The sequence below is a fragment of the Lepisosteus platostomus genome, chromosome 6 (assembly GCF_059453375.1).
Source record: "Lepisosteus platostomus isolate fLepPlt1 chromosome 6, fLepPlt1.hap1, whole genome shotgun sequence".
In the NCBI taxonomy this organism is placed as follows: domain Eukaryota; kingdom Metazoa; phylum Chordata; class Actinopteri; order Semionotiformes; family Lepisosteidae; genus Lepisosteus; species Lepisosteus platostomus.
Window position 1 is genome coordinate 16,528,153 of NC_142616.1, and position 26,092 is coordinate 16,554,244.

A 26,092-nucleotide genomic window follows, 5' to 3' on the forward strand; every position below is an offset into this window, starting at 1 on the left:
AGGCTGGCTATTCAGCTAGGACTGTGATTAGTACTGACCATCTATCTTTCTGTCCAAGGATCTGGATCAATTAGCTCTGCCTTACTGTCTCTCTGGTCCTGTGTGGGTTCAATTAGCACTGCATCTCTCTCTCCCTTTGGGCTTGTGTTTCCATCCCAGTCCCGGGATTGATTAGCGCTGTCTTGCTGCCTCTCTCTCCTTACTGTGTCTGATCAAACAGCTCCAAACTCATTTATACCTTTCCTATGATGTAATGCTGAAATAGAAACTAAATGAAAGGGTATATTCAGTGATTGTCGCACAAATGCAAGCATGAACAATTGTATTTTTTATAATGAATTTTAATAAGTAGCAGATTATTCACATCATTGTCAGAAACAACAGAAATGAAAAATAAATGTCCCTCCAAAAGGAGAATTCCCTGGACCAGAAGGCAGTGAGACTCCTGCCAACCTGAACTTTCATTACAGGTAAATAAAACACAAATTCATAACGTACTGATAGAAAAACAAAACCATCACTCAATTTCTAAAGCTGGATTTGATTTTTTTTTCCAGAATATTTTCACAGCAGGAATTTGACAGCAGTAATGGAATTTGACAGCAGTGTTGTCCCCTGTGGGAGGTTGGAATAAGATGGCAGATCACGTGCTGAACTACATTCCCCAGAAGGCTGTGGAACTTCACCAGCCGCCCTCGTGGGGAATGTAGTTCTGACAGGATCTGCCATCTTCTCTGAACCTACCATCCTCTGGCACCCCTTATGGCACGATCTTATCAGATCTCATTAGCAAAGAGCCTGGTCAGGGTGCGAACTGAACAGAACTTCCAGGATTTACAGTGACAGGGTGTGGTGAAGCCACAGTTGGACCTTGGGCCCCACTGCTCATCTGATTAAGCTTTGATTCCTGATCAAAAGGAAGGCAGAGCCCTTTAATCGCAGCAGGGCTGAAAGGGAGGGACAGGGAGAGTGGGAGGGGAGTAAGAGAGATATGCAGTGAACCAAGCTGCTACCCAGAGAAAATCATTTTTTTCATGGTGGAGTGGGGGTTAGCCCTGGGTTCGATTCTGGGGGTTCTATCTGTGTGGAGTTTGTATTGCTCTACTGTTAGCGCTCTTGTTTCCCCCCACAGGCCAAACACATGCTGGCAGGTTAACTGGTTCCTGGACGAACTGGCCCTGGTGTGAACGTGTATCCGTGTCTGTGCCTGTGTGTGTGTCTGTCTGCCCTGTGATGGACTACCGTTCCCTCCAGGGTGTACCCTGGCTTGTGCCTGGCCCTTGCTGGGATAGAATCCTGCTCCCCTACGTCCCTGTACTGGATAAGGCAGTTAGAAAATGGATGACAATAATCTGGGCGCACATGCGAAAGGATGAACCCGGTTGGTTGTTGCCAGACCCTGCGACGAATTGTGGAAACAGCTTAAAAGATCTTTGGAGCCTCCCCCCTTCCATTTCTGTCACCTGTCACAAACGCTGCAGACACAGGGCCTCCAGTTTAGTAGAAGACCCTTCCCACCCCTCCCATAAACTCTTTGCCCTTGTACCACCTGGGAAAAGATATCGCAGTGTACGGGCCAGCTCCACCAGACTCTGTAACAGCTTCTTCCCACAGGCTGTCAGGCTCCTCGACACCCTGGAATCTACCTGCACCCACACCAATTCCAGAAACAGGGTGTGTTGTGTAGATTGTATCATGTATTGCCTTGAAATTTGCACTTTGCACTATGTGTATCCTGTCTACAATATCTGTGTCAGTGTCCTATCTGTCTTTGCACCATGGACCAGGGGGAAGGTATTTTGTTGCACTGTGTACTTGTATATTTGTATATGACAAATAAACATGAACTTGAACTTGAACTGGTGGTTTTAACCACTGATCACGAGCGAAGGTTTCAGATCCAGGGCCGCTGGGGCGTGGCCTGTCACAGGGACTGATGGGCACGCCGTAGCCCCGTTTACGCCATGGCAGTGGTGACGGCCACCGCTCCAGCCACCACTCCCACCGTGACCAGCGCCAGGCCCAGCAGGGCCCACTCCTCCTCCCGCAGGGGGCCGAACCAGCGCCCCCCCGTCGGGGCGGGCGGCTTCTCCTCCTCCGCCGCGCCGCGCTGGGCCGCCGGCCTCCTCTCGGTGCCGCGGATCGCGCCCCCCCTCCTGCGCGGGACGCCCTCGCCCTCCTCCGCCCGGCGGCACGTCCCGCCCTCCTCGCCCAAGCGGTCGATCTTGTCCAGCAGCTCCCCGACCTGTCGGCCGTCGCCGGGGTCCCCGTTATTGAAGACGTGGTAGCGGCGGCCGAACCTCTGCAGGATCTCCCGCCAAACCCGCTGGCCCTCCAGCGCCTCCTGCTGGCGCCGCTCCGTCAGCCGGTCCCCGTGCGTCAGCAGCGCGATGGTGCGTCTCTCGGACGCCTCCCCGAAAACGCGCCGCACCCGGGCCGCCGCCGCCGCCGCCGCCTCGTCCTCGGCCGTGAGCCGGCCGGGGTCGATCACCAGCAGGTAGGCGTGGGGCCCCGGGGCGCCCAGAGAGACGCACCTCCGCGCCTCGGGCCCCCTGCCCTCGCCCTCGAGCACGGAGCCGGGGGTGTCGATCACCACCACCTGCCGCCCGCCCACGCGCCGCTCGGCTCTGGCGCAGCTCTGCGTGGCTGTCCCGGGTGCGAACGCGGCTGCTCCCAGGATGGTGTTTCCCGTGGCGCTCTTCCCGGATCCCGCTCTCCCCAGCAGCACGATCCTCGTCTCGCTCCGAGGCCCTGCGGGAACAGGCGAGCGACAAGCCGGCATGCTTCTTATATCCGTTCCCATCCATTCCTGAAGCGCTTTCTCCAGTACAGGGCCGCGGGGGAGCCAGAGTCTATCCCAGCATGCAGCAGGCACAAGGCAGGGTACAGTCTGGACAGGACACCAGTCCACCACAGACACACACACACACACACACCCTGGACAGGACACCAGTCCACCACAGACCCACACACACACACCCTGGACAGGACACCAGTCCATCACAGACAGACACATACACACCCTGGACAGGACACCGAACCCAGGACCCCAGCACTGAGAGGCCACTGTCCCTCCCGTGCTTTCCAATGGAAATTGACCACTCATTCATAGCAGGTGATCTTTGAGAATTTAACTAAAACACAGGGAGACTGTGACACCCCGATGAGCTCCAGTACACCTGCATTGAATTCCATCCCACGTGGAAGGAGCTCGTCAGGGCCATCTCAAATGAGATCAGGCTGGGCCTTTCTACCTCATTAGGGGAACCTCACAGACTATTTAAGCCCTGATGCATGCCTCAGGGCTCAGTCATTGAGTCAGCCTAGGCACGTCTCACGTGCCCTTTTCAGGTCTTTTTCCCAGGACCCTCCCAGAGCTCTTCCGCCCCCACATCTCCTAAACACCCTCCTAATTAAGCCCAATAAACCTATTAATCTCCTCCGCTGAGTCTAGATCGGTCACTACTCATTGTCGTGCCCCAGTCTCCATCTAAGGGCATGGCACAACAGGGATTTGACAGTGGTGGGCACAGTGGGGGCCGGGGCAGCGATCGCTGCTGCCTCACAGCCCCCGGATCCCTGGGCACCTTCTGTGGGGAGTCTGCATGTCCACCGGGTGCATTTCCTTCATTCTGGGGCCTGAAGACATGCTGCCCAAGTGAAGTTGCACCTCTGAGTGGCTCCATGTCTGCGTGTTCTGATAGGGAAACTCTAACAGGATGAGGTCTGGCCGAGGGCTGGCTGGAGGAACAACAGTCATTTGTTTAGGCAAATCCAGCAGAGGGACTCTCATTTCGCTGCTTATTCGCTCGCAGTTTTCGGCTGGTATGATGTTTTCCTCCATTATATCCTATTACTTACAAGGACACTACGCAAACACACAGAGACACACACTCGCACCAGGGCCGGTTTTCCCCGGTCATCCACCAGTATGCCTTGGGACCGCGGGAGGAAACCTGAGCACCTCGACTGAACATACAAACTCCACGCAGATAGCACCCCAGCAATTGAACCCGGGGCCCTGCAACATTAACCACTGCGCCACCATACTGCCCACATATAAAAACCCCAGCTGGAAATACCTGTAACTCTCCTGTTGTGTAAATATCACAGAACAGGTGAAATAGCTCTTTATCTGTATGTGGCCAACATCTCATACTCGGACACAGTGGGGACACATTCCAGAAACAATTGTGCAACCTTAGTTATTCCGTATCGCTTAAAATCATCATGCCTCTCATAGTTACTTCTCCCGTCACGCTAGTGTGTTAGTATTACAATTCTGGAAAGAAAGCGCACACTAACCTTGGGACATGGTCAGGGTAATTGAAGTTTCTCCTCTCCCTCCCTGAGCAGGCGGCTGCTGTTGTAGCTCTCGGCTCTGAGCCCGTGCAGCGCAGGCAGGTTGCCGGAAGGATAGGCGGCGATTTGCTTAGGTAAATTCGGCCGCGGCATGCAGCCCCCCCCCTGGAGGCGAGGTCTGCCTCTTTGTTCGCCAAGGGGGGAGCTGGAGTCGAGTCGTACCCTGTACAGACACGGCGGGGTCTGGATCTGGGCTGGGCTCTGTCTTGTCCTGGGGGAGCCCGGGGGGTGATTCACAAGGCTGAGTCTTCTCCGCCAGGCCAGCGCCAGGAGTTGAGGAGATCGGCTCTTTTCGACTCTCTTGTATCGCTCATCGATGTTGGATGATTCTGTGGGGGAAAATGTCCTTGTATAAAATCTCTCAGTGGACAACAAAGCCCCGGCTGGAGCAGAGGGTCTTTATTTGCATGCACATGGGAGATCCAGCTTGAGAGGCCTCTCCCCCTCTCTCTCTCAGGACCCTGCTTTTGTCTTCTCTGGCTGGACAGAGGTGTGAGCTGGGGCCTTGCTTTTCTCCTGCTGGTTTCTCTCAGCTCAGAACCAGTTCCGGCTGGTGCTACTGCAACCTTGGTTTCTTTTCCATTTACAGAACTGTTTTCAACTTCAAAGTGATCAGTTCTCCTTTCTCTCCTAACCTCTCCCCCAGCCCTGGAATCTGCCTGGTCCGTCTAACTCTCCTTTCACACAGCGTATTTAATTCTACCTCTTGAAGAACTTCTGCTTGCAACAATAATGGTATTCATAAGCAGGAAAATAGAGTTTTTGCACATACAGGTACATTTTTGTTAGTTTATCAGTATTAATCAATATTCCTGCCCTTAAGTAGCATTAACACATGATATTTAATTACGAAGCTTCTGTGTATAAATCCTCACCTCCTGCAGTTCCTGGTTGCTGTGGTGATGGCTTCCTACCACTGACTATTAGTTACAGAAGTTGCCTCTTTAGATTCACAGATATAAGCCAGGTAAAAATCAAGGAGTCTGTGAGTTACAGATATTTCAGGATATCCCGTGTTCTGGCAGCTGGACAGTAAGAAGGCCTTTGGACAGGTGTGATGGACTACTGTTTCCACACCAGTGTCCTGAGAGCTGCCCCTCAGCAGTGGCCAGGCCTCTTGGCTCGGAGCTGGAAGTGCGTGGGTTCAAATCTCAGGACAGAATCTGCTGTTGTCCCTGCGAGTCAGCTCCATCACTCAGATTGCTTTAGTAAGGCGCCCAGCTGTGTCACTGTCAGCCATTATGGATAAAGGCATCAGCCAGATACAGTGGTGCCAGAAAGTTTGTGAACCCTTCAGAATTTTCTGAATTTCTGCATAAATGTGACCTGAAATGTGATCAGATCTTCATCCAAGTCATAAAAATAGATAAAGAGAACCCAATAAAACAAATGACACACTAAAGGATATACTTTTTCATTCATTTATTGATCAAAATGATCCAACATTAAATATCTTTGTCAGAATTCAGCCACAAACAAGAGGAGGTAGCTAGTAGTTTATTCATTCATCATTTAGCTTGTTCCACACTCCCACTCCCCTTTGTGTAAAGCAGAGTCTTCTGTCCTGATTGGAGGAGCTCATCCAGCTGATTCTTGAAAGAAGTCATGGCTTCAACAACGTGGCCGGGCAGCTTGTTCCCCACTCCCACCACCCTCCTACTAGACGTTGTTGATTATTTAAAATCCCACGCATTACTATGGCCTGAGCGGTGACTCTGGTATCTTCAGAAGAACTGTTGTACTGTAAATGTGGTCTCTTTTTTTATTTATTTGGCAAAGGCCTGTGTTAAAGATCCTGAAAAAGAGAGAGAGAGAGAGGGAGCGGAAAAAGAGAGCATCAACATACTGGAATTATAATATTTGGAAATGTTTCTAAATTACTTGTGTAATTCATCAACACAAATGTGTTAAATTTGATCCAGGATTGCGTTGATTAAGTTTCCTCATGATGGACTGAGGTTTTCCACAAAGGGGTCTGGAGACTCCTGCTTGGCTAATTGTTGGCCAGTGGACTATTGGGTATATCATGTATTAAATTGAGGCAATTGAATCGCAGTGCCTGAGGTTCTCTTTTTTAACTTCTCTAATGAGGCTGGAAGCACTTCACTCAAACTCTTCTTTTTCCAAAATTTTAAAATTGCATTCTGTGTTTGAGTATAAGCAAATTAAAAGCACTCCTTTAATTTATAAAGATTAAATCGTGAAAACACCGAGAATGGTGTCCGGAAATGTTTCCCTGTCTGACTTGTGGACCTTGTAAGCAGCTCCCGCACCCCAATAATGTGATATCTAAAGCACTTCAGTCGTGCCTTACTGTGATATTTTAATTTAAATGCATCCAAACGGCTTTGCAGGCCGCAGACAGTATCGCAGGACCCCTAGCAACAGTCGCCAAGGCCGTGACGTCACACGGGAGAGCCGAGCTGGGCGCACCTGGAAGCGACCGAGAGCGAACAGGGCGCCGCCGCCTGTCCCTCCAGCCTGCGGCTACGCCTCGGGTCCCCCTGCGTGCTAGCGGGGCCGACGGGGGTCCTACAGCACCCCGACTGCACGTCTGGGCTCCATGGGCCGTAAGAGGGAACCGTAATCTGCCGCTGCTCCTTTAACAAAGCAGGGGGAGGTGGGTGTCCTGCGCGAACTGCCCAGCCATGTTGTCGGGTCCGCTGGCCAGACGCCACAAGCCGCACCGGAGGGCCGCGCACGGCGATGCCTGATGACAGCCCTACCCGTCCCGCCCCCTCCGCGGTCCGGCCCGAGACGCCGACAGCTGTAGCGCGTGCCGGCGAGAGCGAGCCCGGGACTGTGACCGCGATGGCGGCGCGCGCGTCGCCGGGACTGGGTTTAGTAGGCTGAGGTGTGTGAGTGGGCTTGCTCTAGGTAAATGGTTCCTCTTGTAAAGACCCCGTCCGCAAGGCTGCATTACATCCGGTACGCTGCAGACTCCTAGCACAGGGCATTACAGCACTTTCTGAATGATCAATACGTTAAAAAAGAGCTGTTATCTTCAGGTCTCCCTTTAAAACGGTGTTTATCTTCCGCGAGTCGGAACGATTCAACTTCCTATGCCGACTTTTGGGGTTATCAGAGCAGGTGCCCTTCCTAATTAGGAGGTGCCTGAGAGAAATGATTGCCCCGTCAATAAAACTCGTGCGTTAATTTGCTTGGTTTGCAGACCTGCGTTAAGGGTCGTGTTTTACTGCGTGAAAAACAAGGCAGAGCAGAGACGTGCCTACAGATTTAGATGGGAGAAGCCGGGAGTTTGGCATGATCGAAAACTCACCCGTCGGTTTTCTAACCGCCTTATCCAGAACAGGCTGGCGGAGGAGCCGGAGTCTATCCCAGCAGGCAGCAGGCACAAGGCAGGGTTCAAATCCTTCGTGGGGCAGACACGGACACACGCTTACTCCTAGTGCCAAGATCCCCGGAAGCCAATTTACCTCCCAGCATGTCTTTGGATTATCGGTCGAAACCCACACAAGCACAAGAATACACAAGCTCCCTGCAGATAGCAGCCCTGAACACCATACCACCCACAAAGTTCTTATACAGAATTACTCCTCTAAACAACCCTCTAAAAGCCAAACTAAATGAAGCCCATTGTGAGAATGTGGGAATGTGACTCTGCCCATTGTAATGAATCAATTAATACATCACATGTGAATCTCTGCACACACTATGGACTCGGCGCCTGCGCCCTCTAGTGGCGGGTCAGTGAAAGTACGTTCCTCCTGTTGGCCAGCCACACACACATTATTTCAAAGTGTTGGGGTTTTACAGCTACCCCGGTTTTGTCTGGAAAATGTCCATTTTTAAAGACCTCCATCTTGAGAATTGAAAGCGGGCGATCTGTCCTTGTCATTGAGTGGCGCAGTGGTGCAGTGGACGTTGATTGGCCCTGGTGAGAGTTAGGCTCCGGCTTCCCGTCGGCCCAGTACTGGATAAAGCGCCCAGAAGATGGATGGTGATCTGTCATTTTGTGGTGGTTCGGACAGCAACAGCCTTGCCCTCCTTTCAGGGTTTCACCATTGTCCAGGAGCTCAATCGTTGGCGATAGGTGATTTCCTGTGAGTGGCTTTTAAAGACCGTCACAGGACTGGGGCTCTCCAGGGCCAGCGCTGGGGACCCTCCTCCCGCAGGTGGTGCAACACAGCAGGGAAGGTAATGAAATTAAAACAATTCCAGTACCATGGACCACAAGAAAAGTGGTTTGGATATTAAACCATTTAGGGACGTATGTTGTAACACCACATTGGGACAGACTGTGAAAGAACATGTGGTTCTGCTGTGTCTTTATTCGAGTTGGGTTTTTATGTGCTTCAAATACTCATGTCTACTGTACTGTTCTCAGAGCTGCTGCTCACAGGCTCGTTCTGCTGTCTGCTTGTTCCCCAGGAACTGGAGAGGCCGGCGCTCTCCCTGACACTGGGGAAAGGGCTCCCACTGAGCAGAAGCACTGGGAGCAGGAGTGGGGCTCCGGTCTGAGGCAGGACACAGAGCCCACAGCTACTGGAGGAGCTCGGGGGACTGGAGTCTGTCCACATGGCAGAGACGGACACGGAGGGCGTCCCACAGGGACTCCCCACGCCGGGGTCTGAGGCAGGAACGTCAGCCCTCATGCCCTGCTGTGTCAAAAACGACACTGACTTGGACTCCATCCACTCTGGAGATCATTCCCGTTCCAATACACAGGTCCCTGGCACTATGGCTCAGAGCTTTGAAAACGCTCAAGTGAGCAAAATGATCAAAACAGAGCCTGAAGAACAGGACTGCATGAAGCCAGATCAGGACAGCCTGCAGCCCGTCCACAACACCGAGCTACGTTGTCTGGAGCACATGGGCACGGCTGGTTCAGGGGCCCAGCAGTCTACTGGCAGGCCCAAGGCGCCCAGGACTGAGTCTGTTACAGAGACACCCATTAAATTAGAGCCCATGCCTGTTTCAGAGGTCCCCATCAAATCAGAGCCCACATCTTTTACAGAGGTCCCCATTAAATCAGAACCCCACTTGATCCCAGACACACAGTTTAAGTTAGAACCCGATTCCATTACAGAAGGAGCCGTTAAAACAGAACCTCGGTCTGTTACAGGAAGACCCGTGAAATTAGAACCCGAGTCTGCGGGCCCAGGAGAGGGGCTCAGTGCAGGGAGTCGGAGCCCTGAACCCTCCAGCACACCCTCCCCCTCAACACTGTCTGTGAGCACCAGCACAGTGGAGACCCCCGGAGACCCTGCGGACTGCCACCGCTGTCCCCAGTGCGGGAAGACCTTCAGCAACCTGGGAAACCTGAAGACACACCAGCGCATCCACACGGGAGAGAAGCCCTTCAGCTGCTCCCAGTGCGGGAAGAGCTTCAGCCAGCTGGGGAACCTGAAAACCCACCAGCGCTTTCACACGGGAGAGAAACCGTTCTGCTGCTCCCAGTGCGGGAAGAGCTTCAGCGTCTTAGTCGCCCTCAAAACGCACCAGCGCATCCACACGGGCGAGCGGCCGTACTCCTGCTCGCAGTGCGGGAAGAGCTTCCGGCAGGTGGGGGTCCTGCAGAAGCACCGGCGCGTCCACACGGGCGAGAGGCCCTACTGCTGCCCGCGCTGCGGCAAGAGCTTCAGCCAGGCGGGGCACCTGAAGCAGCACGAGCACGTGCACACGGGCGCGCGGCCCTTCCTCTGCCCGCAGTGCGGGAAGCGCTTCCACCTGGCGGCCGAGCTCAAGACGCACGGCCGCACGCACACGGGGGAGAAGCCCTACGGCTGCGAGCAGTGCGCCAAGCGCTTCACCAGCTCGGAGAGCCTGAAGTCGCACCGGCGCGCCCACACCGGGGAGAAGCCCTACTGCTGCGCCCAGTGCGGGAAGAGCTACAGCCTCTCCAAGAGCCTGAAGAACCACCAGCTGATCCACACGGGCGAGCGGCCCTACCGCTGCGGCTCCTGCGACAAGAGCTTCCGGGTCAAGACGCAGCTGCGCGAGCACCAGCGCATCCACACGGGCGAGCGGCCCTACCGCTGCGACCGCTGCGGCAGGGGCTTCACCAAGTCGGGGGGGCTGAAGGTGCACCAGCGCATCCACACGGGCGAGCGGCCCTTCGGCTGCGACCGCTGCGGCAAGAGCTTCATCACCTCCGGCGGCCTGCAGAAGCACCAGAGCAACCACACGGGCGAGCGGCCCTTCTGCTGCGCCCACTGCGGCACCACCTTCTACGAGCTGGCCAAGCTGAAGCGGCACCAGCGCATCCACACCGGGGAGCGGCCCTTCAGCTGCGCCCAGTGCGGGAAGAGCTTCAACCAGTCGGCGCACCTCAAGGTGCACCAGCAGGTTCACGCCAAGAGGAGGCCAGACGGCGGCGCGGCCGGGCCCTCTGGTGCCGGGCCCCACGGGTGAGTGGTCCCAGCCTCCCTCAGGAACATAGGACGGGTCACGGGAGAGAGCAGGCCGTGGGGCCCATTCAGCTCGTGTGGTAGTTAGTAGGTCATTGATCTGAGGACTCATCCTGAGAGAAGTCGGGATAGTGGCTTCAGTAATATGGCTGGGTAGCTCGTTCCACACTCCCACCTCCCCCTGGGCGAAGAGAACGAATGAATAGCCCATTGTGCAATTTGGAGGGCTTTCATTAACACATTGGCAGGGAGTTGGGAGCTGTGGGGTGTATTTTTCTGTTGACTGGTACAAAGAAGCACTCTTTTCAAACCCTTCTAACCCTAACCTAATCTTCTTCTAACCCTAACTCTCCTACCCTAACCCTAATGCACTTCATACATTTCTAAAGGTAAGCCTCTTATATGCTAATAGTCACTGTAAAACAATAAAATATGTGCAAAATCCGCATGTGCGTATGTGCATAGGTGTATACAGATTGAAAGTACCACAGTATAAACAGTATATTAATGCCAAAAATGTCCAAAAAGTACATTAGTGCAACATGCTGTCCATAGACGAGCAGATGAAGGGCTAACAGTCCGAGCCTAGGGCAGTGTTACACACCCTGACAGCCTGGTCAGCATTCTCCTCTCAGCCACCACCGCCAGGGGGTCAAGGCTCATCCCCAGCACAGTGCCAGCCTTCTTGATGAGTTTATTGAGTCTATTTACATCTCTTGTCATGATGCTGCTGCCCCAGCACACAACAGCGTAGAAGATGGCCACTGCCACCACTGATTCCTAAAAAATGTGTAGCGTGTTCCACATACACCGAAGGCCCTGAGCCTCAGGGGAGAGTCCACCTGTGCCGCCCTTAGCTTATCTCTCAGTAATTCCGCTCAGTGATTACGCTGGTGGAATATTTTACCACTCCCACGTGAATAATAATATTTGCTTACACTTATATAGCGCTTTTCTGGACACTCCACTCAAAGCGCTTAACAGGTAACGGGGATTCTCTCCACCACCACCAATGTGCAGCCCCACCTGGATGATGCGACGGCAGCCATAGTGCGCCAGAACGCTCCTCACACATCAGCAATGAGTGGGGAGGAGAATTAAAACTTTAGTTATCTTTAGACACCACAGGGAAACCAGCAGACATGGGTTGTGTGCATCTGTCCTTATCTGATACAGCTAAATCATTTTATGCATAAACATAATCGTGTGTTACTGAGAGTGGAAGTTGGAAGGATTTTTCCAGGGCATGCAATTTCAGAGGGGGAAACAGATTTGCAGGGTGGTTCTGAATGGAGGCAAAAATGACTCTTCATGGACTCACAGTGGCACAGTGGTTAGCACTGGGGCCCCGAGCTGAATCCGCAGGCACCCCTTGTGTCCATGTAGGTGTGTGTGTCCTGTGATGGACTGCTGTCCTGTCCAGGGTGGGTGTTGTGATGGACTGGTGTCTTGTCCAGGGTGTGTCCTGTGATGGACTGCTGTCCTGTCCAGGGTGGGTGTTGTGATGGACTGGTGTCCTGGCCAGGGTGTGTCCTGTGATGGACTGCTGTCCTGTCCAGGGTGTGTCCTGTGATGGACTGCTGTCCTGTCCAGGGTGTACCCAGCCTTTTGCCTGTTGCTCCCCTGCGACCCTGTACTGGATATAGTGGTTCGAAAATGGATGGATGGATGGATGACCCTTCATTTGATTTCCCAAGGTGGCATTCGTGCCACCCGGCTCCCTGTATAACCCTGCCCTCTCCTGTCGTGCAGGCACACGTGCACAGCTGAGTCTGAGGAAGGGGGCGGGAGCAGACCCCAGCCGGCAGGCGCGACAAGCCCCAGGATTGGACACGAAACGAACTGGATCCGGCCGGAGCCCGGTACGAACGAGGAAGCATAAGAGCTGGCTTCTGTTCCTCCCGGGCGGTCGCAGACACCTACGAGTGGAACCTACCGCCGGAGGGAGGGGCAGCCATTGTCTTAGTCAAAGTCTTGTTTTTAAATGGCCTGATTCCTCCCAACAGAAAAGCATTGTGGGACAGCGGGTGACATTGCTTGCAATGGCGATGTCCCAGTGGCAACCTGGGAATCTCCCGGAATCTGGCGCCATGCCGGGAGCCGCTCAAACCCTGCAGTTCCTGCCCACTCGAGCAGGACTGCGCGCAGAAGGCTTTATGACAAGGCCATCATGGTGAGCGCCACTCTGAAATGTTTTGTAGTACTGTGTCGTAACACCTTGTCATTGTTGAGAACAATTTTGTGTCTGGTGTGAGGCTACAAGTATAATAAAGTCATGTTATTTCACACCGTGTTATAACTATTACTCATTTGGCTGATGCTTTTATCTATAGACAACTTCTGCGTCTGTTTACTCAACTGGATATTTTACTGGAGCAGTTCAGTAAGCAATTCTTCTTGAGCCAAGCCAGTTGTTACTTTCAACAACTTGACAGAATGACCTATTCCACTCTCCCACCACCCTTTGTATTAAGTAGTGCTTCCTGTTCTCAGGGAGCCGCAGGCAGCTGGTTGTATAGGTCAGGAGAGAGTGCCCTGTGATGGACTGGCAGAGATCAATGCAAATGACCATAGAAAATACCCTGGAACTCTGTAGGACAGCAGGCCATCTCAGCAGGCAGTGGGCACAAGGCAGGAAACACCCTGGATTGGACACCAGTCCATCACAGGGCAGACTGACATCCCTCCATTTTCGACCCATTTCGTGCAATACAGGACTCAGCTGGGAGCCAGAGCCTATCGCAAGCCAGGACACCAGTCCATCACAGGGCACAGACACTCACACCAGGGCCAATTTTCCCAGAGGCCAGTTAACCTACCAGCATGTCTTTGGACCACAGGAGAAAACTCACACAAACCAGGGAAGAGCATACAGGCTCCATCCAGATAGCACTCCGGGAACTGAACCATGGACAAACTCATGGGCCTTATTCATAGACTGCAGCTCTACCTTTAACACAACAGTCCCCCACAGGAAACCCAAGAGGAGCAGGTGAACACATGCAAAAAAAAAAACACAATGAAAACATGCAACCTCCTCACAGACAGCACCCCAGGAGCTGAATCCAGCTGGATCTGTGTGGAGTTTGTATGTTCTCCTTGGGTTTGCATGAGTTTTCCTCCAACAGTCCAAAGATATGTTGGTAAGTTAATTGGCTTCTGGAAAAGCTGGCCCTGGTACAGTATGTGTGGCTGTCTGTGGTGTCTTGTACAGGGTGTATCCCACCTTGCACCCGCTGTTTGCTGGGATAGGCCCCAGCTCCCCCGTGACCCTGTACTGGATAAAGCTTTTAGAAAATGGCTGGATGGATGTTGATGTAAATCCCCTCCCCCTGATCCAAGCAGCAGCTCAGGAGCGGACTGAGAGTTTCTGTGCTTGGCTGAGGAGCCAGTGGTGGAAAGTCACATCTGTAGGGGGATAAGGACTCTGCGCCTTCCAGTCTCCCCTGAAAGGTGACGCGATCAGTGGTTGGTTCACCTCTATCCATATCTGTATCTGTTGTGCACGAAGGAAACCTTGCAGCTAGATCAAACTGGACACAAGAAAAATAAGAAATCTAGTGCTACATATTCTAGTGCTACTAGAAAAACCCAGCCTTTAAAAAAAATGCATAGACTGCACAGTACTGGAAACAGAAGTTGGTTTTATTCCCAATTGGTTCTTACAGATTTTTGTCAATCGACCATCACATTTGGTCTGCCTTTAATATAGAGCAATGTCCCCCCTTCTACTGACTCCCTGGTCCTCAGGGTCAGGCGGGTCATTAAGGACTGAGTAACAGCACAGAGCTAGGAGATCTCACCTCTCAGGAGCACTGCGCTGCTCTCGGAGAAAAGCCTGGTGTCCCCTCCAGACACTGGAGAAATATTTCAACGGTACAACACCTCATGACACTCAGTAACAAGAAAGAAACACCCGGGGAAGATATTTCGACGTTTCGTGGTCATCTTTCTGACAAGGTTTGGCTGCTTTATAACAGGGAAAATGTAAGCTTTGTGCATTGATCAAGTTAGACACAGAGAACATTACATACTGGCGCTTGTGAAAACTAGCAAAAATAACACACACATGCTTTTAACAACTGTATATGTTTATGCGGTGGCATTAAATTAAGGTCAAAGGGAGCTTTTGTGAACCTACTGCCATCCACAACAGAGAAGCAGATGTCTGAAATACAGACATGGGTGAATATGGGCTGGTTGTAGCACCTGTAGAAGATTCTAATTCTAAAGGGGAAATTCATTTTATTAACGGTCTTAGTGGAAGTTCTTTGACTGCCATGTACAATAATAATTGCTGCAAAGGAACAAGTAATAGGTTTATTCCATGCTGAAAAAAAGAAGAAAGAAAACACAACGTTTCGGCCATGGAGCCTTCTTCAGGTGTTACACCTGAAGAACACCTGAAGAAGGCTCCACAGCCGAAACGTTGTGTTTTCTTTCTTCTTTTTTTCAGCATGGAATAAACCTTTTACTTGTTCCTTTGCAGCCTACGCATGCTGACGCAGCTCCCCACCTGAACTACAATAATAATTGCTTACACTTATATAGTGCTTTTGTGGACACTCCACTCAAAGCGCTTTATTCTGTAATGGGGACTCTCCTCCACCACCACCAGTGTGCAGCCCCACCTGGATGACGTGACAGCAGCCATAGTGCGCCAGAACGCTCACCACACATCGGCTATTGGTGGGGAGGAGAACAGAGTGATGAAGCTAGTTCAGAGAGGGGGATTATTAGGAGGCCATGATTGGTAAGGGCCAATGGGAAATTTGGCCAGCTAGCCTGAGATACCCCCTGTGCTGGACCACACATGAACAAGTAATACAGAAACTTGTCAGTCAGGCCTACACCAGCTACAGGCTTCACCTCAAAGAAAAGACCAAACACCTTGGCCTAGAAGTCTGTGACGAGGCCAGAGTCCGCAGGCCCACAGACACCTGTGCAGTTTCTGCAGGCTAAAGACCGCAATCCAGAAAGAAAATAGTGCTGTTGGTAGGTACTGCATTTTACACTTGCATTGAGCGGCCATTGCGTTTAAATCTGAAAATGAATCCTCCCACATAAGGAAACTGTAACAAAATCCATTTAATACTACTACAAATCTGTAATTAGTGTCCACTGACTAGGAAACCTGAGTCCAAAACACACTTTGCTTTAGTGCTGGCAGAAACGCACATCCAGAAAAGCAGCGCTGTTTTTGGACATACTTAGCACAAAGCTCTAGAAACTGCGCAGGAATTGCAAATCCATTATCCTTACATTACACAGGGACATCCAGTCAAATTCCGCAGACTGATGCAAGGAGAGACACACCCACAGGGATTGTGTTGGAACAGTAAAATGTCTCTGGCGCCTACCAAGCTCGACGGCGCGTTCAAACTCCGAGGGAAGCAGGCGGATCGCAGAGGGAAAAAAACGGAGCCGACAGCACAACTTCCAGAAAGGCAGAAGCGAAAGATCCCACAGCTTTAGCAGTTTGTCCTCCAGCATGCCTGGAACTGGGATTAAGAGTAATGAAAAACGGAGCACCAGACAAACGGCGCCCCCTAGAGTTATGTAAATGACATTTACCTACAGTCCAGCAGGCCTGAGCCTCTCTCGAACCGGCAGCACTTTCACATTTGCAGCCCGAGCACTCGCTGGCGCCCCCTGCTGGCTACTCTTGTGTAGCAAGGAGAGCAACTCCACAGGACGCACGCGGTGGTGAGGGCAAGGGGGCTACTGCCGCCGTTCCAAGGGGAAGGCGAAATATCGGAACATGTCGCCTGTAACAACAAAAACTACCAACAGCTGACGGCTAAATCTCTCCCCGTGTTAATGCCACGCTTTTAAATAAACAAGAAGACACTCGAGTACATCGTCCTTGCATACACCAAGGGAGGTATTGTGAGAAACGTGTGCTTTGCCCAAACGCAGCCTCGTGCAACTCGGCACGCACTCGACGGCGGTGGCACAGCTGGATGTGAGCTCGCAAACCCCGCTCTTCTCAGAAGGCAAGACCCGCTGCAGCAGGGAGAAGACGCAGACTCCGGGATGCTCAGTGGTGGCTAGGCTTGCGGGCACCGCACCCGGACGGACCGGCTACGCCGCCGCGGCCTGGTCTCAGACGAGGGGCGCGCCCCCAGCGGCGGCGGCGGCCGGGGGCTCTGGGAGCGAGGCGTCCCCCCCGTGGACGCACAGGTGCTTCCTCAGCTGCGCCTTGAGCCGGAAGGTCAGGCCGCAGTAGTCGCAGCAGTAGGGCCTCTCCCCCGTGTGCGTGCGCAGGTGCTTCTTCAGGTTCTGGGCTTCGGTGTAGGTCTTGCCGCACTGGGGGCAGCAGTAGGGCCGCTCGCCCGTGTGGGTGCGCTGGTGGGCCTTCAGGGGCCCCAGCAGGCTGAAGCTCTTCCCGCAGTGGGAGCAGCAGTAGGGCCGCTCGCCGGTGTGGAAGCGCTGGTGCGTCTTCAGGTAGCCCAGGGTGCTGAAGTTCTTGCCGCACTGGAAGCAGCAGTAGGGCCGCTCGCCCGTGTGGATGCGCTCGTGCCGCTTGAGCTTCTCCGAGGTGGTGAAGCTCTTGCCGCACAGCGAGCAGCAGTGCGGCCGCTCGCCCGTGTGGATCTGCTGGTGCCGCTTCAGGTGGCCCGACTGGCTGAAGCTCTTGCCGCACTGGGAGCAGGAGTAGGGGGTCTCCCCCGTGTGCGTGCGCTGGTGGCGCTTCAGCGTGCCGACGGCGCTGAAGGTCTTCCCGCACAGGGAGCAGCTGTGCGGCCGCTCGCCCGTGTGCGTGCGCTGGTGGGAGTTCAGGTTGCCCAGGTTGGTGAAGCGCAGCTCGCACTGGGGGCAGGAGTAGGGCTTCTCCCCCGTGTGCAGGCGCAGGTGCGTCCTCAGCGTCTCCAGCCGCCCGAAGCACTTGCCGCAGTAGGAGCAGCAGTGCGGCCTCTTGCCCCTGTGGGTGCGCTGGTGCGTGCGCAGGTTGGTGCGACTGCTGAAGGTCTTCCCGCACTGGGGACAGCGATGGCAGTCCGCAGGGTCTCCGGGGGTCTCCACTGTGCTGGTGCTCACAGACAGCGTGGAGGGGGAGGGCGTGCTGGAGGGTTCAGGGCTCTGACTCCCTGCACCAAGCTCCTCTCCCGAGCCTGAGGACTGCAGGACACACTGGCCTTCAGCACCGAACTCGGGCTCCGACTTAATGACTCTCCCCACAAAGGACTGACAGTCGGCGTCACTGGGACTCTCCGAGGCGTAGGTAGCATCCAGCCCGCTCATCTCGATTTTGACGTAATCGGGCTCCGATTTGACGGAGCCCAGCTCCGCGTCGGGGGGGGACGGCGAGGCACGGGGCGGCTCCGACAGGCAGCGGCTCGGCCTCTCGCTCTCCGCTTTAATTCGGCGGGACCCCGCAGCCCGGAGAGGCCGGCCGTGCCGACGAGCTGCTGTGCGGACGGAACTCAGATCGCTGCTCTCAAAGGCAGGCAAGGAAGTTGAACCTGCTGCCTCAGACCCCGGCGTGGGGAGTCCCTGTGGGACGCCCTCTGTGTCCGTCTCTGCCATGTGGACAGACTCCAGTCCCCCGAGCTCCTCCAGTAGCTGTGGTCTCTGTGTCCTGCCTCAGACCGGAGCCCCACTCCTGCCCCCAGTGCTGCTGCTCAGTGGGAGCCCTTTCCCCAGTGTCAGGGAGAGCGCCGGCCTCTCCAGCTCCTGGGGAACAAGCAGACAGCAGAACGAGCCTGTGAGCAGCAGCCTGTACTAAACGTTTGTATCTGGCATCATAATAATAATTGCTTACACTTATACAGCGCTTTTCTGGACACTCCACTCAAAGCTCTTTACAGGTAATGGCGTCTCCCCACCTGGATGATGCTCCAGTCTGCTCACACACACCAGCTCTCAGTGGGGAGGAGAGCAGAGTGATGAAGCCACTTCAGAAAGGGGGGTTATTAGGAGGCCATGACTGGTAAAGGCCAGGGGTAACACCTTCTTAATGACCACAGAGAGTCAGGACCTCGGTTTTATGTCTCATCAGAAGGACAGCATCTTTTTACTATAGTATTGTGTCCCCCGTTACTACACTGGGGTATTAGGACCAACAGACTGCAGGGTGAGCACCCCCTACTGGCCCCACTAACACCTCTTCCAGCAGCAACCTTAGTTTTTCCCAGGAGTCTCCCCTCCAGGTACTGACCAGGCTCACACCTGCTGAGCTCCACTGGGCTGCCAGCTGGGAGCTGCTGGGTGATATAACTGGTATATTACTGTCAGTAACCACGGAACAAAAGAACCTACTGAGACAGATTTTGAGAAAACTGTATTCCAAAAAAAGCATCCATGCTTTCATTCATGTTTTTTTTATCAGTTCAAAAGCAAAACACTGATGGCGTTAGGTTTCAAACCAATATCCCCGCTGAAATTGAGGTTATTAATCTCGGTACTTTTACATTTCACAGTCTATTGTAACACATGTCCATTAATTTCAAAAACACTGCTCAGTTCTATCGAGAGAATTAACCGATTTAAACATATGTCAGCAGAACTGGTCCGTTTAAGCACTGGAAACATCAAGGGTTTTACATTCATTCCTCATGAGAGGTAACCGTATCACAGCCGTATACTCATATGCAAAACTCAATCAAACCCAGATCCGGTTTCGTAGTAGAGCTTGCGTAAGATCAGCAGGTACCCTGACACGGGCACTGTCTGAACAGCTTCACTCCATCTGCCCCAGCGAACAGGTTCAAACCAATCGCGGGCCGGGCCGGGCCGCCGCCTCCAGACCGGCTCCGTCCGTATGTCCAAGCACGGCCCCTTACCCGGTACCCCTTCGCTACCCGTTTGAAACCCCGAAGCGCAGAGAAACCAAGACGGTTTAACAACTGGACGGTTTCTCGCCGAGGCATGGCAACGACACACCGATCGGAGAACAAACGGAGAGGTGCGCTCACCTTCCCGTGTCCGGCGGCTCGGCGCTCTCGCCGTGCGAGGAGGAGGAGGAGGAGGAGGCTGGCGGCGATGAAGTTAATAAAGTCGTGCTGGGGAGCACTGTACACTCGATCTCTGTTCACCGAGATCTTTTTTATCTTAGCTCTGCGGGATCTGACCCTCTCCTCCCTGCAAGCACAGGAGGTGTCCCGCACGGGCGTGCAACCGCGCACACGCCCAGACGTCCAGTTTAATACCTCCTTCAGTACCGGTTTCTGTGATGGGTTTGAATCAAACACCTGCCAACCACATAGCCGGTGAGGATGGATAATCAAGTCTCCCTGAATATCTTCAAAGGCCGCTTTTCATTTTTTTAGATCGCGGTATACGTGAGGCTCCTGAGGTTTTTACGTCAGCCTCCGCCGGGCCACGCAAGGCCTCTCCACTCCCGTCCTCTGTTAATGACGTCACACGCTTGTGGATGCGCGCGCATCTGTGCTGTTTCCGTTTTTCCATCGCAACAAAAAACATACTGTAATATACTACACACAAGAGTGCACGTAACATCATCAGGGGTTCATAATACAGTTGCACTTTACTAAACAGATTAAGTGAGGTAACTGAAGATAAGGTACGCACAGCTTTCATGTCCTTACGTTTATTATTATTAGCACTTTTCTGGACACTCCAATCAAAGCTTTTACAGGTAATGGGGATCCCCTCCACCACCACCAGTGTGCAGCCCCACCTGGATGATGCGCCAGTCTGCTCACACACATCCTAGTGGGGAGGAGAGTAATTGGAGATGAAGCCAGTTCAGAGAGAGGGATTATTAGGAGGCCATGATTAGTAAAGGCCAGGGGGGAATTTGGCCAGGACACCAGGGTAACACCTCTACTCTTCTCGAGAAACAACCTGGGATTTTTAATGACCACATAGAGTTTGTGGTCTCGGTCCTCGGTTTTCCGTCTTATCCGAAGGACGGCACCTTTTTACAGCATAGTGTCCCCATCACTATTCTGGGGTATTTGGACCGACACAGACTGCAGGGTGAGCGCCCCCTCATGGCCCCACTAACACCTCTTCCAGCAGTGACCTTAGGTTTTTCCCAGGAGGTCTCCCGTCCAGCTACTGAGCAGGCTCACACCTGCTGAGCTCCACTGGGCTGCCAGCTGTGATATAGTGACTAAACTAAACCATGAATTGCGGGAGCTCCGTGTCTTGAATGTTGGAGAGCTTTTTTCTTCAAGACAGACGAGCTGTGCTAACTTCGAAACGGATTGCAGAACAGCCTCAGAACAAGACGCCTGACAAAGCACATTAACAGTGCAGATCTATTAGTTAAGAAAAGAAATGACCTTATTGTTAGCAGATTGAGGACGGGAGCACTGCGGACGAAACAAATCACTGAAGTGAAAGGACAGTGCCAGACGTTTGGAGTACCAGAATCTCTGGGTCACGTTTTATTTCATTGTTGCGAATATGTCGCACCGCACGAAGGGGGTCAGTGTAAATTAGGTTACAGCAGGAATTTGCGGTAGGGCTCGACCCTGGAAGAGGTCTATACCGGTGGTATGCACCATTTTGTTAAAGACTGACATCTAGTCTAGGCAGGTTTCAGTACCAGAGTAAAAAAGAGTTAATTAAAAGTTAGTTCGTCTTCTCTTCGATAAACTAGGCGGGAGTAATATGCGTCTGCTACAACGACAAAAGACGAGAAACTCTGACTCCTTAACTTTATTTGTAATACAGTATCTATCAGCAATTGTCCAAACTAATTTCCAGTTTATATCCCTAAACATAGTATTCAAAAAAGAGACACAAGAAGGTATAAAATATAAATTACACAAGTTCCTAGTATAATTATTATTACATTTTTTATCTTTTATATCTACTTCATCCAAAAATAAATTATCAGAGAAATCAGAAAAAACTAAAAATTGTCACTTTCTAGATTTAAACACGAACGACATAACTTATGTGTATTTTGTAATAGTGAGAAGGAATCTTTTTTACATTTGCTTAATTGCATATAAACAAAATTGTTTTGGATAGCTTTGCAAAATGTTATTGTTAAACATTTAAATGTAAATGTTAAATTTAGACATTTTGATATTATTTTAAATTTCGTTAGACCTTTTTTGAATAAAATATATGTTTGTGTTATTAATCTGTTAATTATTTTGGCGAAATACTTCATCCACAAAAGTAAATGGTCTAATATCGCTCCCTTTATGAATGCTTTTAAGGTTGAATAATTATTTTATTTAAATTAATTAGAAACTTGAAGAATCAAAAGCCAAGACATACAATGGAAATATGTAAAAAGATTAATTTTCAGCTTTTATAATTGTGAATTCCTCTGGCTGTGAAGTGTCTCTATTTCTGTATATATTTCATTATTCTGTCTCCTTTTTTGTATTTCTGGCGTTTAAATAAAAACTTTAAAAAGAGAAACTCCGACTCCCCTGATGCAGCTCTCCGCACAGGCGGAAGTTGCGCTGCGGGGTCCGAGGTGAGCGCCGGTCTTCTGTGGAATGGGTCTGCTGCGTGTCCACGATTATTTTTCCTGAGGCTCATTCTGGGGGACTTTTATTTCGAAAGGTGCCGCCAATAGGAAACTGGCTCAGGCTGCTCTGCTGTACTGTATGTGTTGGAGTCGCTGTGGTGGGGAAGTGAGAGCTGTCGGAATGATGAATGCGTCTTTCTCACAGACCACAACAGTGTAGGACACAGCACCGGACAGGCGCCTCCTAAGATCCGGCGACACGTCATCTTCACCCCCTTCCTCCTCCTCGGGCTGTGAGCGCCCCGAGCCCCCGGACACGGAGAGACAGCAGCAGAGAGCCCGGGCGCTGGGTGAGGGGCTGTTTTCCATTACTCTGCTATGCGTGTCTTCATTTACTACCCTAACATTTTCAAATGTTTATGTAATTCTGACGGCGTTAGCCAAATACGTTTTACTTATTGGGTCACCTAGCATGAGACCATAGGCATATTCCCAAACGAGCCTACTGGATCAATCAAGTGTGTGAAATAGTAATTGACCACAACACCTCCTCCAGCTGTTTCTTGAAAGAAGCCAAGGTGTTCCACACTCCTGCCACCCTTTGTGTAAACTGGTGCGTCCTGTCCTGACTGGAGGATCTCCTCCAGCTGTTTCCTGAGAGAAGTTAGGGTTTCACAGTATAGCTGGGCAGCTTGTTCCACACTCCTACCACCCACTGTGTAAAGTAGACGATCTTCATCAATGACGTGGCACATGGTTGTATACTGTACATTCATTCATTAAAACTTTATTCCTTTCTGAATGGCTGTTGCTACCAATTTGGAAGCAGATCATTCTGAAAATCTTTCAACGACTGTAACATGCATTAAGTTGGCACTTTATTTAGATCAGTCTGATCAGCTGAGGGTCAGAATGCTGCTCACAGGCTCGTTCTGCTGTCTGCTTGTTCCCCAGGAGCTGGAGAGGCCGGCGCTCTCCCTGACACTGGGGAAAGGGCTCCCACTGAGCAGCAGCACTGGGAGCAGGAGTGGGGCTCCAGTCTGAGGCAGGACACAGAGCCCACAGCTACTGGAGGAGCTCGGGGGACTGGAGTCTGTCCAGATGGCAGAGACAGACAGTGAGGGCGTCCCACAGGGACTCTCCACACCGGAGTCTGAGACAGAAGGGTCCAATTTTACACCTTATTGTGTCAAAAATGAATGTCATCTGAGTTCCACCTACACTGAGACGTGTTCCAGGACACAGTCCCTTGACGCTGTGGAACTAGGCTCAGAGCTCAGACTAGGGTTTCCTTGTGTTAAAAGAGAAAATGAGAAAAATCACAGTAAGTCAAATCAGCACAGTGACCTCCAGTCCTTCCATGATACTGAGCTACACTCCATTAAAACAGAGTCTGAACCCAGCCTGGTGTCTGATTACATTAAAATGGAGATGAATGAGCTGGAGGCTGTGGACACGGCAGATTCAGTAGGGCAAAAGATCAGTGACAGACAGAATGATCCTGGATCTGGTTCTGTTATTAAATCAGAGCCCGAGCCCGGGACTGAAGGCCAGTGTGTCCTGCAGTCTGCGGGCCCAGGAGAGGGGCTCACTGCAGGGAGTCAGAGCCCTGAACCCTCCAGCACACCCACCCCCTCAACACTGTCTGTGAGCACCAGCACAGTGGAGACCCCCGGAGACCCTGCGGACTGCCACCGCTGTGCCCAGTGCGGGAAGAGTTTTGCTATTCTGTGGACTCTGAAAAGACATGAACGAATCCACACAGGACAGAGACCGTACTGCTGCTCCCAGTGTGGGAAGAGTTTTAGTCAGTCAGGACAACTAAAAACACACCAGCGAATCCACACAGGAGAGAGGCCGTATTCCTGCTCCCAGTGTGGGAAGAGTTTCCGCTACTTAGCAAACGTGAGATCACATCAGCAAACTCACACGGGAGAAAAAGCACACTGCTGCTCTCTGTGCGGGAAGAGTTTTAGCACATCAGGAGTCCTGAAAAGACACCAGAAAACTCACACGGGGGAGAGACCCTTCTGCTGCTCTCAGTGTGGACGGAGTTTCTGCACTTTAGCGTATCTGAAAACACACCAACAAACACACACAGGAGAGAGACCGTTTCCCTGCCCTCTCTGTGGGAAATGTTTCAGGAGCCTAAAAATCCTGAAAATGCATCAGCAGATCCACACAGGGGAGAGACCGCACTGCTGCTCCCAGTGCGGCAAAAGTTTCAGTTCCTCGGGCAACCTGAAGACGCACCAGCGAGTTCACACGGGAGAGAGGCCGCACTGCTGCTCCCAGTGCGGGAAGAGCTTCACTACGTCGGGAAACCTGAAGAAGCACGTACAGCTGCACACGGGAGAGAGGCCCTTCTGCTGCCCGCAGTGCGGGAAGAGCTTCAGCAACGTAGAGACGCTGAAGACGCACCAGCGCACGCACACGGGAGAGAGGCCCTTCTGCTGCCCCCAGTGCAGCAAGAGCTTCAGCCGCCTGGAGGTCTTGAAAGTCCACGAGCGCATCCACACGGGAGAGAGACCGTACTCCTGCTCCCGGTGTGGGAAGAGCTTCAGCGCGGTGGGCCACCTGAGGACGCACCAGCGCACGCACACGGGAGAGCGGCCCTTCTGCTGCCCCCAGTGCGGCAAGAGCTTCGGCGACTCGTCCCATCTGAAGCGTCACCGGCAGATCCACTCCAGGGAGGCAGCAGGCAGGACTGCGGGGGTCTCTCCGGGCGCGGAGCCGCAGGGCTGCGGGCTGCAGTCTTAAGGCCGCGGTGCAGGAGGATGTCAAGTGGAAGCTTTCCCTGTGCTGTGGCAGAGACCTGCCAAGTAGGAGTTGAAGGTCCAGGCCAGGCCCACTGCTGACAAAGCCTGGTGGCCCACATGCCTCTTGTCCCGTATCTGCAGCTCAGCAGGGGGGGGGGGGGTGCCCAAAACCAGGACCGGGAACCCCTGATCTTAACCAGCAGGGGTGACAGGGTCTTCTCCTGCTGCGCCCCAAAGCTCTGGGATTCTATCTGTAAGGATATCGGAAAGACGCTGTCTCTGAGCTCTTTCAAATCCAGACTCAAAACCTTCTTTCAGCTGGTTCTGTCTCGGCCCCTTGGCTTTCCTGCTGTATTCCAAACCCGTATTGCAATTGTGTAATTCTGCTGTCTCCTCTCATGTGCTTTTTTTTCTCACTGTAAAGCGCTTTGAGAAGCCACTTTCTTAGGTGGCAGATAAATTAAAGATATGACTATTTATTACCCATGTGTAGCTGTCATCAACTCTGGCACTATTGTTCTGTGACACAAGCTGCCGTGTTTACCCACAAGCCTGTATGCAGACGTCCACTTGCGCGATATCGAGATCATCCAAAAAGCATCACTTGTCCTGAAAACTCTTCTATTGCATCTCTCGGATACGCCTTGCACGGGGCACGGGCAGATCGTGTGAACTCCACACAGACAGCACCTGATGTCTGGAACCCAGTACTGACCACTGCAACACTGTGCCGCCCAAACCTACAGAGAACTTCCACAATGTGTTCAGGAGTCGTTAGAATGCTTTAGCCTGCTGTGTATGATCCCTGTGGTTGTTGAGAGCAATGGAAGAGGACACGTTCTCTTGGAGCAGTGTGCAGTGGAGCACGCAGTAACTGAGGCAGAGTTTATTTCAGAAAGACTGTAACAGGACTCAAAACTGACTGCAGTAACCCCCCAATATAACTCAAACACCTGATCATCAAAGCTGGAATTGTAAGAAAGATCCTAGTCCTGTGTGCTTTCCCAGTATCCCCACACTAAGAATGTAGTTATTGGTGCCCCAGGCTGAAGGTTTTCCGTGCTTGGACCCAGATACGGCCTGTCTGTTCCACGTGTCTGGCTGTGTGGGGATTTGGGTCTGGGGTTCATAGGACGCGATTAGATCCCAGTGTATGGAAGTAAAAGTGACAGAAAAGATTTCGCTGAATGTGGAGT

The 26,092-nt window shown here is 52.3% G+C and overlaps 4 protein-coding genes across 12 annotated transcripts; 2 read left to right on the forward strand and 2 right to left on the reverse strand.

The window, feature by feature from the left end:
• Window positions 1-320: 320 nt before the first annotated feature.
• On the reverse strand, window positions 321-8,204 carry LOC148660810 (GTPase IMAP family member 2-like). The gene is made up of 3 exons (XM_088638094.1): window positions 7,643-8,204; window positions 4,306-4,691; window positions 321-2,751 (listed from the first exon to the last, which is right to left on the reverse strand). The coding sequence occupies exons 2-3, from the start codon at window positions 4,313-4,315 to the stop codon at window positions 1,958-1,960; spliced, it is 804 nt and encodes a 267-aa protein (XP_088494220.1). The 5' UTR covers window positions 4,316-4,691; window positions 7,643-8,204; the 3' UTR covers window positions 321-1,957.
• LOC148660811 (uncharacterized) lies at window positions 6,844-26,075 on the forward strand. 4 transcript variants are annotated; one of them, XM_088638063.1, is made up of 2 exons: window positions 6,844-6,982; window positions 23,092-26,075. In XM_088638063.1, the coding sequence occupies exon 2, from the start codon at window positions 23,239-23,241 to the stop codon at window positions 24,895-24,897; it is 1,659 nt and encodes a 552-aa protein (XP_088494189.1). In that variant the 5' UTR covers window positions 6,844-6,982; window positions 23,092-23,238; the 3' UTR covers window positions 24,898-26,075. The 4 variants fall into 4 exon arrangements, with proteins under 4 accessions (XP_088494189.1, XP_088494188.1, XP_088494186.1 ...); XM_088638062.1 differs by lacking the exon at window positions 6,844-6,982 and adding an exon at window positions 7,078-7,216; XM_088638060.1 differs by lacking the exon at window positions 6,844-6,982 and adding an exon at window positions 7,107-7,239.
• LOC148660812 (uncharacterized) lies at window positions 6,849-13,019 on the forward strand. 6 transcript variants are annotated; one of them, XM_088638048.1, is made up of 5 exons: window positions 6,849-6,982; window positions 8,378-8,520; window positions 8,755-10,733; window positions 12,486-12,595; window positions 12,740-13,019. In XM_088638048.1, the coding sequence occupies exons 3-5, from the start codon at window positions 8,902-8,904 to the stop codon at window positions 12,985-12,987; spliced, it is 2,190 nt and encodes a 729-aa protein (XP_088494174.1). In that variant the 5' UTR covers window positions 6,849-6,982; window positions 8,378-8,520; window positions 8,755-8,901; the 3' UTR covers window positions 12,988-13,019. The 6 variants fall into 6 exon arrangements, with proteins under 6 accessions (XP_088494174.1, XP_088494176.1, XP_088494172.1 ...); XM_088638046.1 differs by lacking the exon at window positions 6,849-6,982 and adding an exon at window positions 7,112-7,216; XM_088638044.1 differs by lacking the exon at window positions 6,849-6,982 and adding an exon at window positions 7,118-7,239.
• Window positions 14,358-20,098, reverse strand: LOC148660813 (uncharacterized). Its single transcript, XM_088638075.1, has 2 exons — window positions 19,652-20,098; window positions 14,358-18,410 (listed from the first exon to the last, which is right to left on the reverse strand). Exon 2 carries the CDS (start codon window positions 18,261-18,263, stop codon window positions 16,839-16,841), a length of 1,425 nt encoding a protein of 474 aa, XP_088494201.1. The 5' UTR covers window positions 18,264-18,410; window positions 19,652-20,098; the 3' UTR covers window positions 14,358-16,838.
• Window positions 26,076-26,092: the final 17 nt, after the last annotated feature.